The sequence below is a fragment of the Mycteria americana genome, chromosome Z, assembly GCF_035582795.1.
Source record: "Mycteria americana isolate JAX WOST 10 ecotype Jacksonville Zoo and Gardens chromosome Z, USCA_MyAme_1.0, whole genome shotgun sequence".
Taxonomy (NCBI): domain Eukaryota; kingdom Metazoa; phylum Chordata; class Aves; order Ciconiiformes; family Ciconiidae; genus Mycteria; species Mycteria americana.
The window spans coordinates 17,139,380-17,160,275 of NC_134396.1; the positions used below are offsets into that span (position 1 = coordinate 17,139,380).

Genomic DNA, 20,896 nt, shown 5'->3' on the forward strand with positions numbered 1-20,896 from the left:
TATCCTGTTAGACCTTATTAAGACAGTATAAATAGGATTATCAGTCAAAGGTAAAAGGGAATTAAAAAAAAGGTAATGCTTGCACAAACTTAATACAGTTGCTGATGCGATTTACTGTAGTTTGACTTGGAACAATCAGTCTGCCATATTGGACAAGGAGGGGGATGAAATTGGCTATAAAATGGCAATAAACTAAAAGATTATCTGGGTCCTAATCTCAATGTACCTAGAATGTTAGTAGTCCAAACAAAAACTATAAAATATACCTGACGTTATTGCTAGCAGATACAGAAACCAAGTAATGATATAAATTGTGGAAAAGGGTTTATCACTGTTACATTTTTGTTTTCTGTAGGTAAGAAGGACTGTCTGTCCACTGTGGTTTTTAGCTGAAAACCTTGCCTAGGTTGAAATTGATTTATTTCATGTCACAAATTCTTATACACAGTGGTCCAGCACTGTTCTAGTAATTTGCATTGTTTTGTCAAGGATTTTTCCAGTGAAATTGTCAGTATCAAGAAGCTGGGGTTGTGCCTCAAGGTGTTCTTTACTAGACATGAGCTTCCTGCCTGCATCAGAGTCTTCAGACCAGTGATTGATGCAGCAGATATATCTGTTGTTACACACATTTTGAGACTTTCAGATGAAAATAAAAATAGCAGACTGCTAATGTTTGTGTTATGATCCCTTTCCAATAAGAAAAGAAATACTTAAAAAGAGCATTCAAATCCCCAGAGAAAAATTACCTTTTTCCTTCTTGTCTTCCCTGCAGTGGACACTCAAAATTGAGATTGGAGCTAATTAGAGAAAGTGGATAACATCAGCAGGGAGAGCAGTGTAGTATCAATAAGGATCATGGGATTTTTGCTAAATTGTCTTTGGAGAGGTTGAATTCAATTTTTCTTGCTTTGGTGTGTTGACTAGTAATTGAAGATTTGTGCAACAGCTGGTGTTGGGGTGTCCTCTTGCCTACCTTATAGGAAGAGGAGTAGCGACAGTAGCCTTTTGCAATTCAGCAGCAAGTGTGGCAAAGAAGCAGGAGACAAGGTAGGAAACGTGTTGAGAAGGCCCATGGAGAGCAATGTGTAGGTTTATAATAGTGGCAAAGACAAAAGATCATGAGAATGTGGCTCCCTAAGCTAGAATGGGCTCTTCTTTGGGAGTGGCAGACACAAGTGTGGATCTTTCAAATTTTTCAGGGCATTTAAAGCCCTCTAGGAAACAATTGAATCTCAGCTTGTTGAGAGAAACATGCAATGACAGTTTTGAAATGAAAAAATAAAGCGTTCATTTTGACTAAGCTGTTTTCACAAACAGGGTTAAGATTTACCTTCCTGGTCTCCAGACAGTCTCAATTTTTTCAGTGTGACCCTTGCCCTAGAACTTGAACCTTGCTTCCACATCACTGGAGTATATTACCAGTAAGCTGTGGGGTCAGTGGAACCGATCGAATTTGAATTTATAAATACTGATTAAAATGTCAACATTAAGCAAAATATCTAATTTTGAGACCTTTAATTGCATAAGGGGCAGAAGGTCTGCAATCATTAACAGAGTAAATATAAATTAGCCTTATTCTGTGAAAGAGATATTTCTGTTGTCTGCTGAAAATGAGAAAGTAGTGTTTTGCCACTGCTGTTCCATGTGATTTTTTTTTGGGGGGGGGAAGTGAGGCCCTTTGTTCCTGGCCTGCCCAGAACTCAGCTCTGTGGGTCCTAAAGTGAGCACTATAAGCACAAGAGTGCCTTGGCAAGACTGTTGTGACTCAGTTCCTCTGATTAACATGGCTTAAAACTTACTTCCAGTTGTACTTTTCCCTTTCAGCATACATGTCTCTTCCAGCTAATGACTGTGAATGTGTCAAGGTAGAGCAAGGCCTGTGTTTCGCTAGTGGTAATCAGGCCTGGAAAAAAGAATAAACGTGTTCAGACTTTTTTTAGCCACTTTTATCCTGTGCAAAATGACTAACAAAAACTGTTGCAATCAAAGCTGAAATGTAGGCAAGTCTCTTTTATGCTGAAGGCAGGCTTAATAATTTTATCTTCTAGTTACTGATTTCAGCAGCAGTTTAGCAGCAGCTGCTGAACATACTCATTGTATAATACAAAACATGATCCACAGCTGGGAAAAGGAAGACAACTAGATTCCTGTGGGGATAGCGCGCTCCAGCCAACTGTATTGTCAAGAAGTGCCAAAGCTGGCTGCTGCATGCGGTGGTGTAACTTTTTTCTTTTGCTTTTTAATAGTAGGCAAAATTCTGTGTTGGTATGCCCATATAAAAACCACTGCTTTCTGTTTGATGAAAACCTAGAGAATCAAACAGAACCTAGAGAAATCCTTGGCTTTGAGTCAAAGTGGATTCAGAATTTTCCAACTCTGGTAAACTGTATCATTGTTTATATTTGTTCAGCTGAACAGTTGTACCAGCAGCTGGCATTTATGTCTTCTGTGATTTTTTTTTTCCTTCTTTTCCCTTAATATATGATAGCACTCTTAAACTCTAAAGACAGGAATATTCGAGTGAACTTGGTAGCTGGAATCTGTTTAGTGTTGGTGTTTCAAACACTTTCACAGTCCATGCATTTTCTCCAGTAGCCATGTGGTGATGTGGTAGTTTGCCAATGGGTGAAATAGACTGTAGGATGGTAGGTCAGAATGGAGCATGGATTTTCTAACACTGTTAGATGAAATGATTTTGTGTACTTTGAGGTGGAAAGTTCATTCAGAATTTTCACGCTTCTTCGTAAAAGAAACACAGTTATTGATTTTAAAAAGTTGAGCTAAGAATGTAACATGGTAGGCAACAAACAAAACCTAAAGGAATATTTTTCTACTATATTTTACTAGAAAGTATTTGAAAGAAGTAAAGATCAGACCACTAGAAAATGAATACAGAGATTTACTGAGTTAATGTTGGCAACAGTCAAATTGCTCTCTTTCAACAGGGTTTGTGCTTCTTGTTAAAGGGATTTTTCACCTTTTACTAATTACAGTAGCTACTCTCCAAATAAGCTACGCTGCATTATTGTTGTAAGGAAGTGGAGTTGATGTGTTCTGCCACTGCTGCATTTGCCTGAAAACTTGAGATATATCAGAGATACTGTTATTAAGCATATTCTGAGTAATTCTTAACTGCATTACTGTTTCTCATTTGACCAGTAGGTTACTGACACAGTGTTTGGGGGATTTTTGGGTTGATTCAGTATGTTCGTGAAGCATTGAGTATTTATGGATTCAGTTGGTGTAAATTAGACATGCCAATAAGCATTTTTTTTTAATTGCCATTTCTCCCCCTCATTTTCTGTGTTGATGAATTTTATTCCCATAAAGGGTATGTTTTGTAGCACTTCTGATTTTTTTTTTTCTTTCTTTTTTTCTAGCCAAGTCAATTTGATTATTATTTTTTCTCTTTCCATGGTAAATAAAGAGATTATACTCAAAACTTTTTCCAGGGACTGACTCCTGTAGTATCGTCTCTTTTCAGAGAATATCTTTGACTACCAGGCATTAATTTAGATTCTTGCTACTGTCTCTGAAGAAACCATTGTGGTACTTTGTCTACTTCAAAACAAAACAAAAACCCCTCAGCTAGTTAAAGCCTGTAAGTTCGGGTATAGGAATTGTTCTTTGATTTCTGTTAATTTGTTTCAAAATTTAGTTGAGAGTGTCATTTGTATTGTATCTCTTAAACAATGTAATTCTTTCTGGACAGTTCTTTTGGTTGCTAAATGTTTTACCGATCCCATAATTGGAAAGACTTCAGACTATAGTGTAGTTCATAGGGAACTCCATACTGTTAATGCATGGAATAATTCTGAAATGTTTCTTCTTCTTCCATAGGGATCAGTGTTTTTTAATGCTGTAAGAGAGTTTTTAAAAGAATACTAGGCAAAGCAAGACATATTTAACTGCCGTTTACTTAGTTCAGTTTAGTCTATTATAAATCTTAATGTTGTATCTGGTTTATCTATAGGAAAATACAAATAGATTATTTAAATTGCTTCTGTATTGTACACGATAAAGCAATTGATTCTTTTTATTGTCTGTTTTTTATATGTAGCCTGTTCGGCATTCTTTTTGATCCACTTAATTTGCATTTAAATTGATAATGCCTAGCTTTAAATAGGCACCTGGGTATTCCTTTTACATCGCATATCAGAACCCATAGAGCTGATGCACAAGAGATGTTTCTACTTTGAAAGATACAGTCAATAGTGCCTGTAACCAAAGGAGGGAGGTTAACTGAGGAGATAAAAATGAATTGTGTAGAACAGAATATTGAATTAGATAAAATGTGACCTTTTCTGGTTAAATCTGAGCTTAAGTGCCTCTTTACTTTTACAGTATATCCCCTGTTAAAATCTGCAGTAGTTGTTGCTAATTTGTGACTTCAAGTTCATTATTTACAAGGTGGGGTTTTTTTTTTAGTGTTTGGGAATGTGAGGGGGGTAAGTTACAATGCAGAATAACATTAGGTTGAAATGCATAGTTAAAAATATGTAAAAGAAGCCTTGTGTTCTGTGCCAAGGAGTGTTCTGCAGGTGACATGGGAGAACTGTGAATGGGGTCTTCCCTGAGTAACAGTAACTACCTTCCAGAGCTTGCCGATGCAGAAGTGGCAATTTTCAGTCATGAAAATGCTTGTGAAGAGTTGACTTTTGATTTAATTGGTGAGGGTACACACTAAGCAAAAACCCTAGTAAACTGGTGGCTGCATCTGGATGACTGGAAAGAATATGAAAGCCTTCAGCTGAAAGGCAGAACATCAGAGTTTACTGTAAGGCATTAATAATGCCTAGCCCCTTGGCAGCCACTGTGGAAAGGGAAAGACGGTGATCTTGACTGGGACTTATGTTACCAGTGAAGAAGGTATCGGTACAGTTTTCCTATGAAAAGTGAATATAGAATTCCATCTTGGACAAGCCAGTTCAGCCTAGGATTGCTGAGAAGACGTGGTCCAAACACAAACTCGCTTGGGTCATCTGGAAGGGAGAACAATTTTATAGTTATACCTGTTTTTTAAGAAATCAGATCCAAGTGAGAACACTTTGACTGACAAAGAAGAGCTGAACACCTTTCTGCACCCTTTTGAAAATCTATTAATCCTGTCTTGAACCAGAAATTTTGAAGTCAATATCCACTCTAAAATTCAACCCTAGTGTTAATAGAAAACCATTTCTGAGGCAGAGGCTTACTATTCTTGGAACCAGGAAACATCCTAAGTTGTCATAAGAACAAAGGATGGCTTTGACAGAGAAACAAAATTACAGCAGGAGACACACGTTTGGTGTAAGACAGTTAACACTCGGGGCATTTGAGGGGGTTGATCTGTCTGCACGCTGAGCCCCTTGGTAATGTGCTCTGTGAATCTGAAGAACTGAATTTTAGCAAAGTTGGAAGCAATCAAATGAAAGCATAACCTGCCACTGTCTTGCTTAGAAGGTATTTAGAATGGATTAATACAATGGCTTTATATATTAATCTTATAAAGAGGTCAACATTAGCTTGTAAAAAGCTCTTACACAGTGCAACCCCTTTCCCTGATAGATCAAAACAATCCTATACTGTGTTACTTGCCCTGCTTTTTTTCCTTATTCCCACATCCAAATGTAGTATCTGCTGTCATCCCCCAACTTTTCTTCAGCAAAAACATAGTAACTGCTTAAAAAGAAAGTCCTTCAAATTTATCTGTCAAAGCAGTAACTCTTGCTGTCAGTGATTATAAGAAGGTGAATTGTGTGCCATTGCTGATATTTTTTTTCTTCCCACTACTATTAATGCAGTGTTAATATTACAATGTTAACCTATTCTTAATGCAGTATATTAAGATCTAACATATGTTACCAGAAAGCCCTCAGATGCTTACAGCCTATGGGTAGGACAACAGTGTAAAAAAACCTGTCATATTAATCTTATCACACTTAACAGCTCCCCAGCTGAAGAATGCATTACTGAAATTTGTCTTGAAAAGGTTAATTTTTTCACACTACTTCACGGACAACTGAAAACTCTGAAAGATAAGACTTTTTGAATATTTGAACATGGTGATTGTTGTTGGAAGATGGAGCAAATTTACTGTGGTTCTAAAATCAACCAGTATTGACAGCATTAGCTGCATCTTTAGTATCTTATGAATGTGCCAGCTTTTTATTGATTCTTTAAAACTGAAGCCAGCAACAAGCAATAAGTTAATGGTACCTTTTCTTCCTCCCATATAAGGGAGGAAATTAAATATTTTAAATTTTCTGTAATTTGCTGGTAATATTTACAAGAAATGAAATGAAGTTAGTGTTTTCTAAGTCACCTCTGTTGTTTAAACCTTTTTATATAGTTCTAGTATTTAAACCATGTTTCTAGTTAGTCGGGTGAAGACTTTGACCCAGAATAAAGTCCAGTGTGCTTTATTCAGTGAGTGTGGTTTTTTATAAGGCTGGATATCTACACTGTGGTGCATTGACTGAACTTGTCCATACTGAAGTGTCTTACAGATATGTAGGACCAGAGGAAGAATCGTAATTACTAAAATAATCAAAAAGCGTCTGTGCTTGTAAAACCATGCTATTGATAGTAAAATGCATGGATTATGGAGTTTGAACTGATTAATGGTAGCTGCAGTTAAATTCAGTACACATGGGACTTAACGCAACATTGCAGGAATTTGGCACAGGCTTGCACAGATCTCTTAAACCTGAGGCAAGGTTTATTATGTTTTCAGACCACGGTTTTTGAGACACAAAGGGCCTCAAGGGCAAGAGTCTCTGGTCATTAAGTCTGCTTTGTGTTATTGCAGTGGAATGAAACAGCCCTAAAACCAGCCCAACTCATACTGGCCAGAGGAGGATTCCACGTAGGGTAAGGGCAAAAGAGCATGATGTCCTCTGGGGCAGAGCTGGTGCCCAAGAACCATGCAGAGTTGTACTGAAGGCATCTTTTCCTCTTTTTAATACTCCAGGGGCATGCCTGCTAAGTACATGAAGGTCTTGACAACACTATGTTTTTACCTTCAGCAGTCCGTGTGTGTTGGATGCTGTGCAGTGAAACTAGGACGGCTGGTCTTTTGAGTCTTTTATTGAGGCTTTCAGAAAGGAAACAGTGTAATGCCAGAAAACCGTGAAGTTGTTATAGGTCATTTGCAGTGTAACTGAGATCTGAGCTGGAGCGTTGCAAGCTTGAAGAACTGACTGATTTTTGGTATGGTATCATTCAGTGCTTCCCTGTTTTCAGTGGCTGTGAGTAAAACAGCTGGGAGAAACGGAATGAAAATGGCATCATTAGCTTTTGAATAGTATGGATTGTTTTTATGTACCTAGGAAATAAATGATTAATCTAAGCTATAGGTTAGCCCCATGTAGAGCATGTTTACACTTTACCCCCTTGCTTTGCATAGACCCAGCTGTGGAGCTCTGCTGTAGTATTACAGAGCTAGCATAATGTTGGTGAGCCTTGTCTGGAGTAAGAAAGCCTGTACTGACACAGTTGATAATCTGATAATTTTTTCAGGCTGTGCAAAAATCTTTGGGGCAGGTGAGTCCTAAGTGACACTAAAAAATCATGTAGGAGCTGTAAAAATACAGCCTGATCTGAGACAGAAAAACAAGCTTCAGTTTACTATGTTTTGGGGTTTATTTTTGTCTTAGAGATACTCCAGCTGGACAAGCATGGGAAGTGACCTTGCATTTTAACATCATTGTGATATATAGGAAAAATGAGGATATAGATACTCTCCAGAAAGGATATTTGGTTTGTTTCATTCCTTGTTTTGTTTGTTTATATGAATACTGTTTTAAAATCCAACCTTGCAGATGCTTTATTTGCAATGTTTTGTAAATTTTCCTGTATGAATTACATACCTGAGGTTTTGTTTCATTTTTTACTTTGTATGGGAAGATCTTGGCAGTTCTTAATATCTTTACCAGCAAGTCATTACAGTAAATCATCTCTTATGGAACCTTATTCTGTAGTCCTCACAGCCCAGAAAGCCAACTGTATCCTGGGCTGCCTCAAAAAAGGCGTGGCCAAGAGGTTGAGGGAGGTGATTCTACTGCTCTCCTCCGCTCTGGTGAGACCCCACCTGGAGTACTGTGTCCAGCTCTGGAGTCCTCAGCACAGGAAAGACATGGACCTGTTGGAGCAGGTCCAGAGGAGGGCCACAAAAACGATCAGGGGGATGGAACACCTCCCCTGTGAGGAAATGCTGAGAGAGTTGGGGTTACTTAGGCTGGAGAAGAGAAGGCTCCAGGGAGACCTTATTGCAGCCTGTCAATACTTAAAGGGGGCTTGTAACAAATATGGGGACAGACTTTTTAGCAGGGCCTGTTGCAATAGGACAAGGGGTAATGGTTTGAAACTACAAAAGAAACTACAATAGACTAGATACAAGGAAGAAATTTTTTACAGTGAGGGTGGTGAAACACTGGAACAGGTTTCCCAGAGAGGTGGTAGATGTCCCATCCCTGGAAACATTCAAGGTCAGGTTGGACGGGGCTCTGAGCAACCTGATGTAGTTGCAGATGTCCCTGCTCATTGCAGGGGGGTTGGACTCAATGATTGGACTCGATGACCTTTAATGGTCCCTTCCAACCCAAAGTACTCTATGATGCTATGATTCTAGTCAAAACTAGTGCTTGAGGATGGCATGCATGAGAACAGGCCAAGAGATTAATGTGATTTCAGGTGTCTACAGAAGGCAGTGTCTGTCATTTGCTGTGCTGTTATAATGATAAACTATAAAAAAACCACTCTGATTTAAAAAAAAAATAGACCTGAATCATAAGAAACAAATTTAAAGTACATATTGCAACTCTGTTAAATGGGATGCAGAACCAAGTATGATTCTTGCTTATACGTTTTGGCAGGTTTTCCACAATCATTGTCTGTTACGGTATGACAGTGCCTAGAATTACAAGTAAAGTTTTACGTTAGAAATAGAACACAATGGCATTGTAAATATTAAAGAAAAAAAACATACAAAGGGAAGTACGTGGGTTCTAAATTGCAGTTACATTTTGTTCATGATGAATGCGACATTTTAAATTTAGGGGAATTACTCAGCTTCATAATGCAATATTGTATGCAGGTGTACCTGTTCTTTTGTATGTCAGCACATGTTATGCTAAAAGATGTTGTTTTAAATTGCAAATTCTGAACAGTTGCTGGAACTTCCTAGGAAGTGCCAGAATTTGTTACCAAGGCCCCTAATTCTGCTCTCCTATGCCTTTGCATTATGATCTCTAATTACATTGTTTCACACTATTTTTTCCTGCCTCATTCAGGGAACAGGATGGGCGGTGCTCAGGAATGGAGCAGCTACTTGATATTTTAATCCTTATCATTCAGTTAGCAGCCCAGGCTTTATTTACTGCACACCATTTAAAAGTCTCTAAAGAATACATAATTATTCATTCCCTTATGGCCTTTTCTAAGGTGCCTGCCTGAACTATTTTTATCTGTTCAATTGTATTTTCATGTGCATTTTCTGGTCAATACTATAACTTAACTTTATGTGCTATGTGAAATAAACGTGTGCACACATACACAGCATGCATATATATATATATGTATTTACTTTTGAAAGAGAATTTTGTGATTATTCCCTTTGATAACTTCTAGAATGGAAACTGAGTGTCTGTTACATACTTTAAAACAGCCTTTCATGAGGATATTGAAAGTAAACATAAAATAATGCAATTGAGTGACTAAAGACATCCGTCCACGTAACGTGAATCACTCTCATATGCAACCTTGTCTTTTGTGATGCTCTTCAACTTTAAATGTATCTGTGTGTCTTCTAGGTCAGACAGGTTGTCCCTTTGTTTAAATGCAGGTGGTACTCCCTGCTGGACTTAATTGCAGAGAAGACTTAACTAAGGTAGCATTCAGAATATAAGTTCATGTGAGAAATGAAAAAAAGTGAGGGTAGTTGAACACTGGAACAGATTGCCCAGAGAGGTTGTGGAGTCTCTGTCTTTGCAGATGTTCAAAACCCAGCCAGATGCAGTCTTGAGTAACCTGCTGTAATTGGCCCAGCTTTGAGCAGGTTGGACCAGAGGATCTCCAGAGGTCCCTTCCAGCCTCAGCTATTCTGTGATTTATACAATACAAGATAATCTACTTGTGGATATATATATTATGCTTATTTCTGATGGGCAAAACTTCATGAATCTTGTGGCTTGCTTCTACGATAAAATGCTAGAAAATCTTTTTCTGCAATTTCCATCTGGCTAGCAGGCTATCTTGTCAGTCCCATAAACAGTAGTTTAACTGTTCTCAGCAAAAGTTGCAGAAATGTTTGTACAGCAGTGATTCTGTTGTTATGCTAGCACTTTGCAAAAGATTGTAATAAACTATAATGATTTATAACTGACCAGACTGGTATGTACTTCAACTTTTTGGGGTTCAAGAACACCATGTAGAAACCTTGGTGGCGATGGTCACCTGTTTAGGTCTTGATGCTGTTGTTAACAACTTCTGCAAATGATGGATGCTGGAAAGAACTTGGTGTATATCTTTGTCACTGACTCTTGCAAATTTTAATACTGTTACCAATGCATCATAGCTCTGACTGTAAGGCTTTTCTATAACATCCGTCTATTGTTTGATGTATTTTAATGTTGCTGCTACAAAAAGGCCTAGACTTTTCCCATTGCTAATGTTAATATTTCAAATAAGAATGGAAGGCAACAAGTAAAAGATGGTGCATGTAAAATCTGTATCATCTTTTATTGCAGTCCAAATACACCACTTCTATCTGTCTGCTACTGGTGGGATGGGAGGACTACAGTACTTGTCTTAAAAAGGCCACTTCCAATTAAAATAACTTTTATTCCTAATACAGTGTAACTCTTCTCTGTTGCAGAAGGAGCTGAGCCTTCCAAGAAGAGGAAGTTTGTAAGTACATGAAGTTTTTTCTATTGTTCTCACAGTATAGTATGTAGTTTTGACAGTTTTTGAGTAGGCTAGTCTTTTCAGGGCAGTTAAAATGAAGATTAAAGTGGTAGTTGATCTGCCTTAAAATAGATACAAAGAAATTAAGATTGTAAATGAAAACCTATGGGTTGTGCAGTGACCTTTTTCATGCCCTTCCCCCTCTTCTAGAGGAGCTATTGTGAGGGATTTCCAAAGTGTCAAAAAGTTCTTATGATGAAGTTTTTGATTTGTATTGAAGATTTCTCTTGTTAAAAATCAAGGAAGAAATTTGGTTTCTTTGTGAATAATATAAATGAAACTTGACACATAAGTAAAACTGTTTCCTTATGAAATTCTGTGATCAGACCTGTGGATGAAAAGGTAGGAGGAACAAAGAATAGGTGAGTTCTACTAACTGTATAGGGTTGTTAAGCTACTGTTCTGGTTAGTGGAAGTAAAGATTGTATATTCTTGTATAAATTGTTACTGAGTTAGAATAATATGAAACTTGGATATGGTGGTTTAGTTGTGCTTTGTTTAAATTTCTGTACCTTGGCTTTGTTTTTCTACTGTTTTTGAGCTGTTTGGTTTTAAAGCTTGCATTTTTATTTGTATCTGTTTTATTTCTTCTTCTTTATTAGTAATTTATTGAGAAAGTATTGGGATAAGAACATAGCAAAATGTCTTAGGAAGTGAACAGAACTTGTTTCTTACTGTCTTTCAGAAAATACCCTAGGTCTATAAGGTTGTCCCTGTACTTGAATAAGCTTGTCTTAATGTGACAACACATTGTGAATAAAACCCAAAGCCCATGCACAAAAGGCCAGTTATTTGATTTTATTTTTCTATACTTGTTTTCAACTGGATAGTGCTGTGTATCTTTTGGTGATAGTAAGGTTAGGTATGTGAATAACTGAAACTGTAATTGCTGGGAAAGAGCAGTTAAGTGCTCTGTTGTTCTGACTTAATATACCAGATAATAATAATACCAGAAGTGTGTACTTTGTAGGACATCTGCTGACTTGGAAAAGACTTTCTTGTTTTAGGTTCTGACACATGAAAAGTCTTATACTAAATAGTAAGCCAACCCATTATTTAAGAAAAGTCAAGAAAATATAAAACTAATGCCACATCGAGTATTTGATTATTGCAATGATAGAGAGAAAAACAGTTAAGGAAAATGTTTTTTGGTGCTTTCTTTTGCTGCTCTTTGTGCTTTATATTAACCTGAAACTGTTGTGTGGACAAAAGACTGCCTCTTTTGAAGTTAATGGCTAAACTTGTGTTGACTTTAGCTAGAGCAGAAAGTGGTTTTTGAGGCTCTCTTTTTATCTGTAGCCATGACCTTGCTTACTCTTGCGGTGATGTTTGACATTGAATGTTATTAGATATTTTTCTCCAGGTTTGAAAAACAGCTGCAAAGCAATCACCTCAATTGCATTCATATACATATTTTTATAGCTGGTCACTGAGATGTATGTGCACATTATGTAAAGTTGCTGAGACTTTAATAAAGTATAGTAAAGGAATAGCCCCTTGTCAGCATAATCATATCTAGTTATTAAAGTGCTTATGATTCTGCAGATGGTATTTTAAAATACCTTTAATACTGCTACCTTAGTTAACAGGCCTCATAGTGCTGAGGTTAGCAAGGGCTGTATAGCATCAGGGGTTGTGTGTATGGGCCATGTTGGCTGCTCTGTTTGCATGTTATATGCTTGTTGAAATGAAGACTGAATTTAAAAACATGAGAGGTCCTATGGTTTTATTGCCATAAACTTCTAGAGGTCCTGAATGGCTCCAGGTAGACATAATTTTTGTCTTCTGGAGCTTCAGAGCCAGTGGCATGTGAAGTATGCAGCTTTAAGCAGGACAGACAGAGCTGGTTCAGGGATGATCACGTAGAGAAGCTTGGAAAGCGAGGTTTGGGTTGATGAATGACTGGTACTGATTCCTCTCCTCCCCCCCCCCACCTTTGAAATGGTATCTTATTCTCTTGTATGATATAATCAGAGGAGGAAAGGAAAGAGGGATGCATGAGGAAAAGTGGCTTGCTTATGGTTCACCATGTGTATGTTTCAGAGTTAGCATGCAAAATATTTAAGCTTTCTTTTATATCTGTTGTATTTTTTTTATACCCATTTTAGACTGGCTACCAGCTGGGCCATAGAGAGTTGTTTTCCATATATATGCAGATAATTTTAAAATACATTTTCTATGACAACATAAAGGAGGCTGCTGATTCTAAGTCTCAGTGGGATGGGATATGGTATATATAACATGGTTATATGGAAAGGTGGGTATTTGGCAGGAAGCATACTGAGTAACAGATCGTTTGAAAAGAAGTGGTATTTGACTGCTATGGAGTACCAGCTTTTCCCTACCTATTCTGCTGAACCAGCCAGAGCTCTTGGACTTATTTAGCTATGTGCTCAACTTGATGCCAGAAGTGGTACTCAGGTTTTTTTATTAAGTTGATCAGATAGGCAGTGAAAGAGGGCGATGCTGACTTACCGTCAGCAAAACCATAAATAGGGGAATGTACCTGTGCAGTAGCTGTTACTCCGAGTTCATTAGCTGTGGCATCCATTCCAACACATTGTGTTACCTGCTGCAAGTTGGCAATGCTTGCTTACTTGTTGAACCTCATCTGCCATTCATCTGCCAGGGGTACCCTGATTGGGCCATTGGGCACATATGTTCTTGCCATGTGTGGTGTTATTGCACCTAGTAGCTGACCTTTTGATCTAGCTCCATGGCTGTCAACCTACAAGCCCAACTGGCTTCAGCTAAAGAACATGCCCTCTGTTTTCACTGACCTATTTATGTTACCATTGCTCAGTCCAGAGACTTCTCTGGAAACAGAGACTTCTCTGGAAACCAACAGCTTCGCTGCTTTTTGTTACACAAGATTCAGCTGCTGTAAGGGCAGGGTAGTATGAAACTGTGTTCCCTGGTTTTGAAATAGAAGACTAAAGGTTAAGGGCATGGTGGTGGCAGAAGTCAAGAAAGAATCTAGAGGGGTTGGAAAAGGAGGCTTGGGAAATGTAATGTGCTTTAGTGGGAACTGTGGGAGGGGATTGACGACATAAAGTGAAGAAAACTTGGAGAGGGAGAGAGCTTAATTTTTCCACTCTTCCTCAGATTATGTGTGGTTGTGGGGCCTCATTTTTGGATCTCATGAAATAAGTTAAGCTTTCTGTTGGCATCTTGCAATTAAACCCAATTCTGATTCTACATAGTTGTTATACGTCAACTCCTAAAGAAAGAATTGCAGACAAAAACATGTTAAAAGGTTAAAGTTAACTTCAGCATAGTTGGCATAAACTGAGATAAGGGGTGCTGGCTGAGAAAGAAGTGAGCTTTTCCATCCTCAGAGCACCCTCTGGCCATGCTGGCACAAGTGCTTGCTTGGGCACAGGTAGAACTGATCCAGGTTCCAACTAGCTTCATGCAGGTTCTTCAGCATGTTTGACTGTCTAGCTGCACAAATGCCTTTCTGGCAGCAGGGTGTGGTGGCATGGAGGCAGAATGAATGGCCGGGAGCTTTCTGTAGGGCTGTCTCCAGCAGTGAAAATGACTTTATATAAGCTTAACATGATTGTAAACCTGCATGGCTGTTAACTATCCCACTTTGCAACTCCATCAGAAAATTATTTCGAAGTGTATTTCTGCACACTGCCACTATAGGGATGGATTATTTATATGTTGTTATGATATTTTTATTGATTTGTTTATTTTCACCAGACACTTCCAAACATAAAGGGAGACATTTGTGCTTAATGTTAAGTCAGACCCAGAAATACAGATTTAATTTGATCAGTTAAGTGTTGCTAATGTCTGTGTATGAAGCATGCAGATCCTCTGATGAATCGGAGAATGCCTAATGGCATGTAAAAATCCCTATCCTTTACATATTCAGAGTGTATCTAGCTGTAGTAGGTAGCCAGAGAAGATGTCTCAGTGTATGTTGTGTGTTAACCAACGATGCCTCACTGAATTTAAGGCATCAATGTCCTTATCCTCTTTTGTTTCCTTTCCATACCCACAAAGTACAGCAAAATGAGAACTACAGAGAGACAGGGCATGAACTCAAAGGTTGTGGCACAAAAATTATCCTCAGCTTTAAGCAGGTACATTCTGGTTTAAAATGCCCTTCTCCTAAAAATGAATTAATAAGCGGGCTTCTGCGAGGTGGAGAGGGAGCCTTCAAAAACAGCAATACTTAAAAAGAAGTAAGTGGGTAGGTAGAGGAGGTTCCTCCTTTCTTTAGAGCTTCAGTGGTTAAAGCACCTACCCTAGAAGTAAAATACCTGACTTTTCCAGACTAAATCAGTTCTCGTTCCTTTTTCTTTTGTTTAATCTGTCAATTTCCATTTAATTTGGAGCTAGATCACTTTTCTGTATTTATTTTTGCTGCATCTGTCCTTCTCTTGACATTTCTGAAACTAATTTCAGTAATTATAAACTATGGACTCTAGTTCAGTAGCAGTGATTGTATAATTTACTTGCACCTGTGGAAATGTAAAAGTTGGTCACAGAATTTTCATAAAATTCATTTATGCATTACAGTGAAGCAGCTGATATCCTTGGATAACAGCAACATAAGAGTGTGACCAGCCAAGAATTCAAGAGAAACACTAGTTGAAACCACTGCTTGCTTAAGGCCTTAAATAACTGTCAAGAAAGTTAGTAGCAGTTTTCTAAGAAAGTTTTTATCAATGACAAATATGGACTATTGGTTAACCTCAGGGAAAAAGTGGGTATGAGAAATTGAGCGGAATGGAATTATGAAATCATGCCAACCATACTTAAAAAGACAAAAAAAGCTCTGAGGCCAGTGTCATGTAGGTGGACAAAACTGGAATTTGATTGACAGTTTCTGTGTGCACTTATATATGTATACTTATAGTTATATCTAGAAAAAAAATTGTCTATGTATATAGGTAACCTGTGATAAAGAAAAGTGTTTAGATGGGATGCCAGAGCACCCAAAGGAAACCTGAAAAGTGAAATACATTGATTGTACAAACCTAACTCTCTGCCAACAGCTGCTTTTGAGTTTTATCTCCTTAACTGCATAGGCTTCTCTGTGGCTTGAAGGACACAACTGTCAGTCAAGGAAATGAATTTTGAGTAACTGTGAAGAATTGAAAAATAACACAAACAAAAGCTTCGAAGCACCCCAAAACATTTAAGAAAGATTGCTACTTCCTTTATCTTATGTGTGCATGTTTCAGGAGCTGCATGTATGCTTATGCATGCAGCTTTGGAGCTTTTTTCATTGAATGTATTTTTGCAGAAGGGCACTAATTTGCTGAAAGTGCTCGTGTTGTGGTACATCATTTGCAAAGCACAGAAATTCAAATTTGTTTCATTATAGCTGAAGACAGAAACTTCATTTAAGTTCTGGAAAATAGTGATTTGTTTTGGCAAGTATTATCTAAACAATTTTAGACAGATCACTAAATAATACTAGATTTTGGAGAAATAAAATATTTACCATATTAATTATAAAAGCTATTCAAAATGCAGTCTTGAGATACTCAAGTTACTCAAAATTTGTATTCCTAATTAAAATAAAAACTGTCTGTTTCTCTGTTTATGAAGGTTTTAGGGCTTGTTTGGATTTTTTTCCTCTGAAAGCGCACAGCCTCTGCAATCTGGTGTTCATTGAGAGAAACTGAGTGCCTCTAGTTACAATAATGTGCAATATCCCATTAAATTATTACAAGAGAAAAACAAATACTTTGAAAGAACTTTCTGCAGAGCACTTACCAACAGTTACATGTAAATCTGAGCAATGAGTTCCACATGCTGTGAAATAGTGTTGAAATGGAAATTTGTTTTGCTGTAGCTCTCTTCTGTATATACTTTGCTGCTACTGCTGTTTATATTTGTGTAGAGATGAAGTAGACAAGTTGACCTGAGGTTTTGATAAGTACCATTGTTACACTGAAAGTATAGAGATTTAGATCAGTTTGTTCTTTAGAGTGTCTGCCTCTGTAACTGTGGCTCACATATCTTCTGTTGGCGGGAATTTTTACTGCACATTGGTGTGTGCTGATAGAAGACTCCTTCTGATAGCAGCTTAAGGAATTTGATGTGCCTGGACAAGGGATGTGGGGCAAGGCTGCCCCCAGGAAAGTCCTTGTTGCATGTCTCTAGCGTGTTGACCTTTGGCAGGAAGTGGAGGGGGCAAAATAGGTAGGCAGGAAGGCTTGTGAGGCAGGGCTGGCAGGAGCTAGCCCTTGCTAATCTCTACACTTCGATAGCTTGGGTATTGCAGTCTGTATTGTGGGTACAGCTTATGCTTAGCTATGAATCCACCTATTCATGAAGTTCCGCTGCCATTACCTGTGCATCAGATGCTTTTATCACTCTTTGCCTGTGTGTTAGAGCAATAGACTTAGTTTGCTGATCTAAATTATATCTAAAAAAGAGTAACTTTCTTCTGTTGGGTTAGTTGCATCCATGTTTAGGGTTTTCAGGCCCAGTAGCAAAAAAAAAAAAAAAATTGGCTTTTTTGGTGTCACAGTCAAGAATAGCTGTTTTTATCAGCAAATAACACAGTACTGCTAAACTGTGTATCAAAGATAGAGGGCTTCTCTGGAAGGAGCGGAGTGGAAGCTGTGGGTAGAGCTGAGAAGGTCTTATGCTTTAGAGTGCTGAAAGTAGAACCAGCTATTTTTTTCTTCCATTTAATTTTCTTTTCCATTTTATCCGCTCATTTTCTTCAGCTTCATCTGAGTTTAAAGTAAGCTGAAACTCCGCTTTGCACTTTCAAATGATTGTGTCCAATATGTTCATCTTGTACCTTTGTAATAAACAACAAAGTGTTAATCATGAAAAGAAAACTAGTCACTTTTAATCTTAAATTATTTGGGATATTATAATTATCTTAAATTTGGAAAGTGGAGTAGACTGGTTATTGTTGCCAGGTAATGAATCTCTCGCCAGGTAATGAATCTCTCAATTCTAATATGGATGGTTTGTGCTCAGATGGATACTCTCTGTAGCCCACGTTTGATTCTTAAGAAGTGTATGCTTTAGTGTTAAGTGTTACTAGCACTATTTCTGTACGTGCTTCTGTGTTAAATGAGAACATGCTGGTTTAGCTGCTTTTCTCCTTGGTGGCAGTGTACTATAGTCGGTATGCCGTCTGGTGCTTAATAACCACATTTCTGTCTTTCTGACAAACTGCGTAGATTCAAGTCCTTCACTTTCAGGGTTTTTCTACTGCTGTCATTGAGGGGAATTTTTTTTTCCTGCAAGTCTAATTTTGCAATGTTTTGCTCATGCTATGGGTAGATATAAAAAACCATCTCCCTTTTATAGCTCTGTGTTACTGTTTCTATCAGCACCTTTTGTCACAGCAACACACTGGGAGAACAATGTCTTCTAAGCACCCCTAAGTTATTTTTCTTCATGGTGACTTCCTAAGTACAGCAGACACTCCCAAGTTTCTAGATGCTTAACATTGCATTTGTCATTAAAATGCATTTTTGTTTAAAGGAGCACAGATTACCAGGAGATCCATATCGCTTTGTATACGACAACCTTGTTGTCTTCAATATTTGTCATTTCTTCAGTGTTTCGTCTTTGAACTTTCAGCAGTGGCTTTAAATCTAATTTCCTTATCACTGATGAAAATGCTGAATAGCATCAAGCTAGACGATGAAATTTTACAAACTCGTAAAAAAAAAAAAATCTCCTTTGTACAAAGGAGATTTCCTCCACTGGCAACTTTTTTTGAGATCTGTTAGTGAACTCTAATTTATTTAATGTATGCTTTATTGAGATTTTGATGCAAACTCTGAACAAGGAATTCAAATACTCCACAAAGTCTACATGTCTGGGCAGGTCACGTGTGTATGACATGGGGGACAAGGGCCACCAGATGTTGAATCCTCATTGCATCTCTTGGGTTCTTTGTGATTGACAATGAATAACTCGTTTTTGGACACATTTTTTGTCTGCTTTGGGAGACAACAGTTACCATAGCATGATCCTTTTCCTCACAATCTTGTTTACTTCAGCCTCCATAAATTTTATTCAAGTCTGCTGACCATTGTCTGTGTTTCCTTGTTTTAAAGTTGTGTTGGGCTAACGGGAAGAGTAATGGCACGTGCAGCATGCTGTGTAGCCTTGTTGCCATCTTTCTGTTGTCAGTGCAGCGTCTTCTGCAGACAAGTCCTTTGTACCGTGGACAAACAACACATCCCTTGGTATTTTATTGCTGTTAGTTGTGTCCTTGGCTATCAGCATAGGCCATTCTGTTTAATCTTGTTCTGTTGTTTCTTTTGGTGCTTTCACATGCACATTTGCATCCCTGCTTCCTTTATACCAATATTAATATTATTACATATCTCTGCATGTTGTCTCTTAACTCATGTTTTACTAGTGTATGTGTGGGTTTTACCCAGTGACATCTCTCTATGATTTATCACATCACATGTTAAAGAAAGGAACTATCTATTTTAATGTAATTCATCATGTCCCTTTTCAATGAAAGATGTATACACTGCTTGAGGATATTTTGAAGTGTTGTGAAACCTTGTTACTGGTAAATTCAGGCTCATCTGTTTGTGTGTGTGCATGCACAAAATCTTTACATATACCTACAAAAAAAAAGTCAGGTAGTGATTACTTTTTTGTGTATTTTAAAACCATTCTTTGTTGTACTGTTGGGACATATGTTCATACAGCATTATCCGTTATATTCTTTAATCACATAGATATGTTTACAAGGCCCAGAACATCATGAAATTTATTGAAATAACATGGCTACCTGGAGGATTGATGTCCAGAAAATGAGGTGTTCAGGTTTTAAAGCTTAATTGTGTAACGTGATATTTATCTACTGTTCTGTGAGTGCTGTGGTGTCTAAGTAATGTAAATTATCACCTGACCCATGCTTGACCAGGTACCGTGCTTCTCCATAGTGCTCTGAGTGTGCTATGCCCTGTTGGAATTTTGTTTTGGCTACTTAGGTGAGGACAGGACAGGGTCAAGAATGAAGAATAATCTTAAGTAATTCTTTATCAAAATTGTGATCAGATAAAGCCACAGGGAAAAAGCAAAATGGAATCAGCCTCTAGGGTCAAGTCATGGTCCTGTAGGAATGTTGCAGAATTTCAGGATGGGGGAATTGCATGATTCTTGGAGGGAGCAAAGAAAATCAAGTATTTGGGTGCCTTCATGCTTTGCCTAAATGAAAAAATGTTTTTGCAGTAGAATAGTTTCTATGAAATTTTAAATATTTAAAATATTTGTATACATAAAAATAATTATTTTATAGCACATGAGGTTCAGCCTAGATGTTTGAGGGCCAGATCTCATGGCTAATGGATTGCCGGTGATGTGAAGGCAGGTGCTGAGGTGCTAAAATAATTCGATTATTTTAGCACTTTCCTACTGCCAAAGAAATGGCAGTAGAAAAGACCTCATCAGTTCACTACTAAAACTTGAATAGTGAACCTGACAAAATGAGGCAAAAAAGAGTAATGGGATGGAGGTCTGACAAACTGGCTAACCTGCTGTTCTTGCTCTTCCTGTGTGACAGTCTGCTCCCCCAAGCAGCCTTTTCAGCTTGCAGCCTTTTTCACTGAACTGCTCTGTTTCTGTTGGTTCTGCCCTTGTATCCTGCATTACCTGTTGAACCGGCAGTTTGTGGTGTTTGCAGTGTTTCTGTGTACATAGAAGCAGCAAAGCCTATAGCAAGAGCAGAGGGAAAATGCCAGGGCAATTTAATGGCTGGAAATGTGAGCTGCTGAGGCAAGGGAGTGGTGATCTCTTGAGCAGCAGGTTGGCGTCTACGGGTAACTTAGTTTGTGAGCACAATAATTACGTGATTAAATTCTGACTTTCAGTGGCAAATGTGATATACGCATGTTGAATAACACAAATATTTTTGAAAGATACTTGCTATAAGTATTTTTAAATTAGCATTGGCTGTGTCATCTTGTTTGTTCTGTGAACAGAAGTTGCA

At 37.9% G+C, this 20,896-nt stretch overlaps 1 protein-coding gene across 1 annotated transcript in view; it reads left to right on the forward strand.

Moving 5' to 3' along the window:
• The window catches only part of MAST4 (microtubule associated serine/threonine kinase family member 4), a 308,358-nt gene that overhangs the window by 134,056 nt on the left and 153,406 nt on the right, over positions 1 to 20,896 (forward strand). The window contains exon 4 of the mRNA XM_075488550.1: positions 10,856 to 10,887. Coding sequence (XP_075344665.1) covers positions 10,856 to 10,887 — 32 coding nt within the window. The remainder of the gene's footprint in view (positions 1 to 10,855; positions 10,888 to 20,896) is intronic.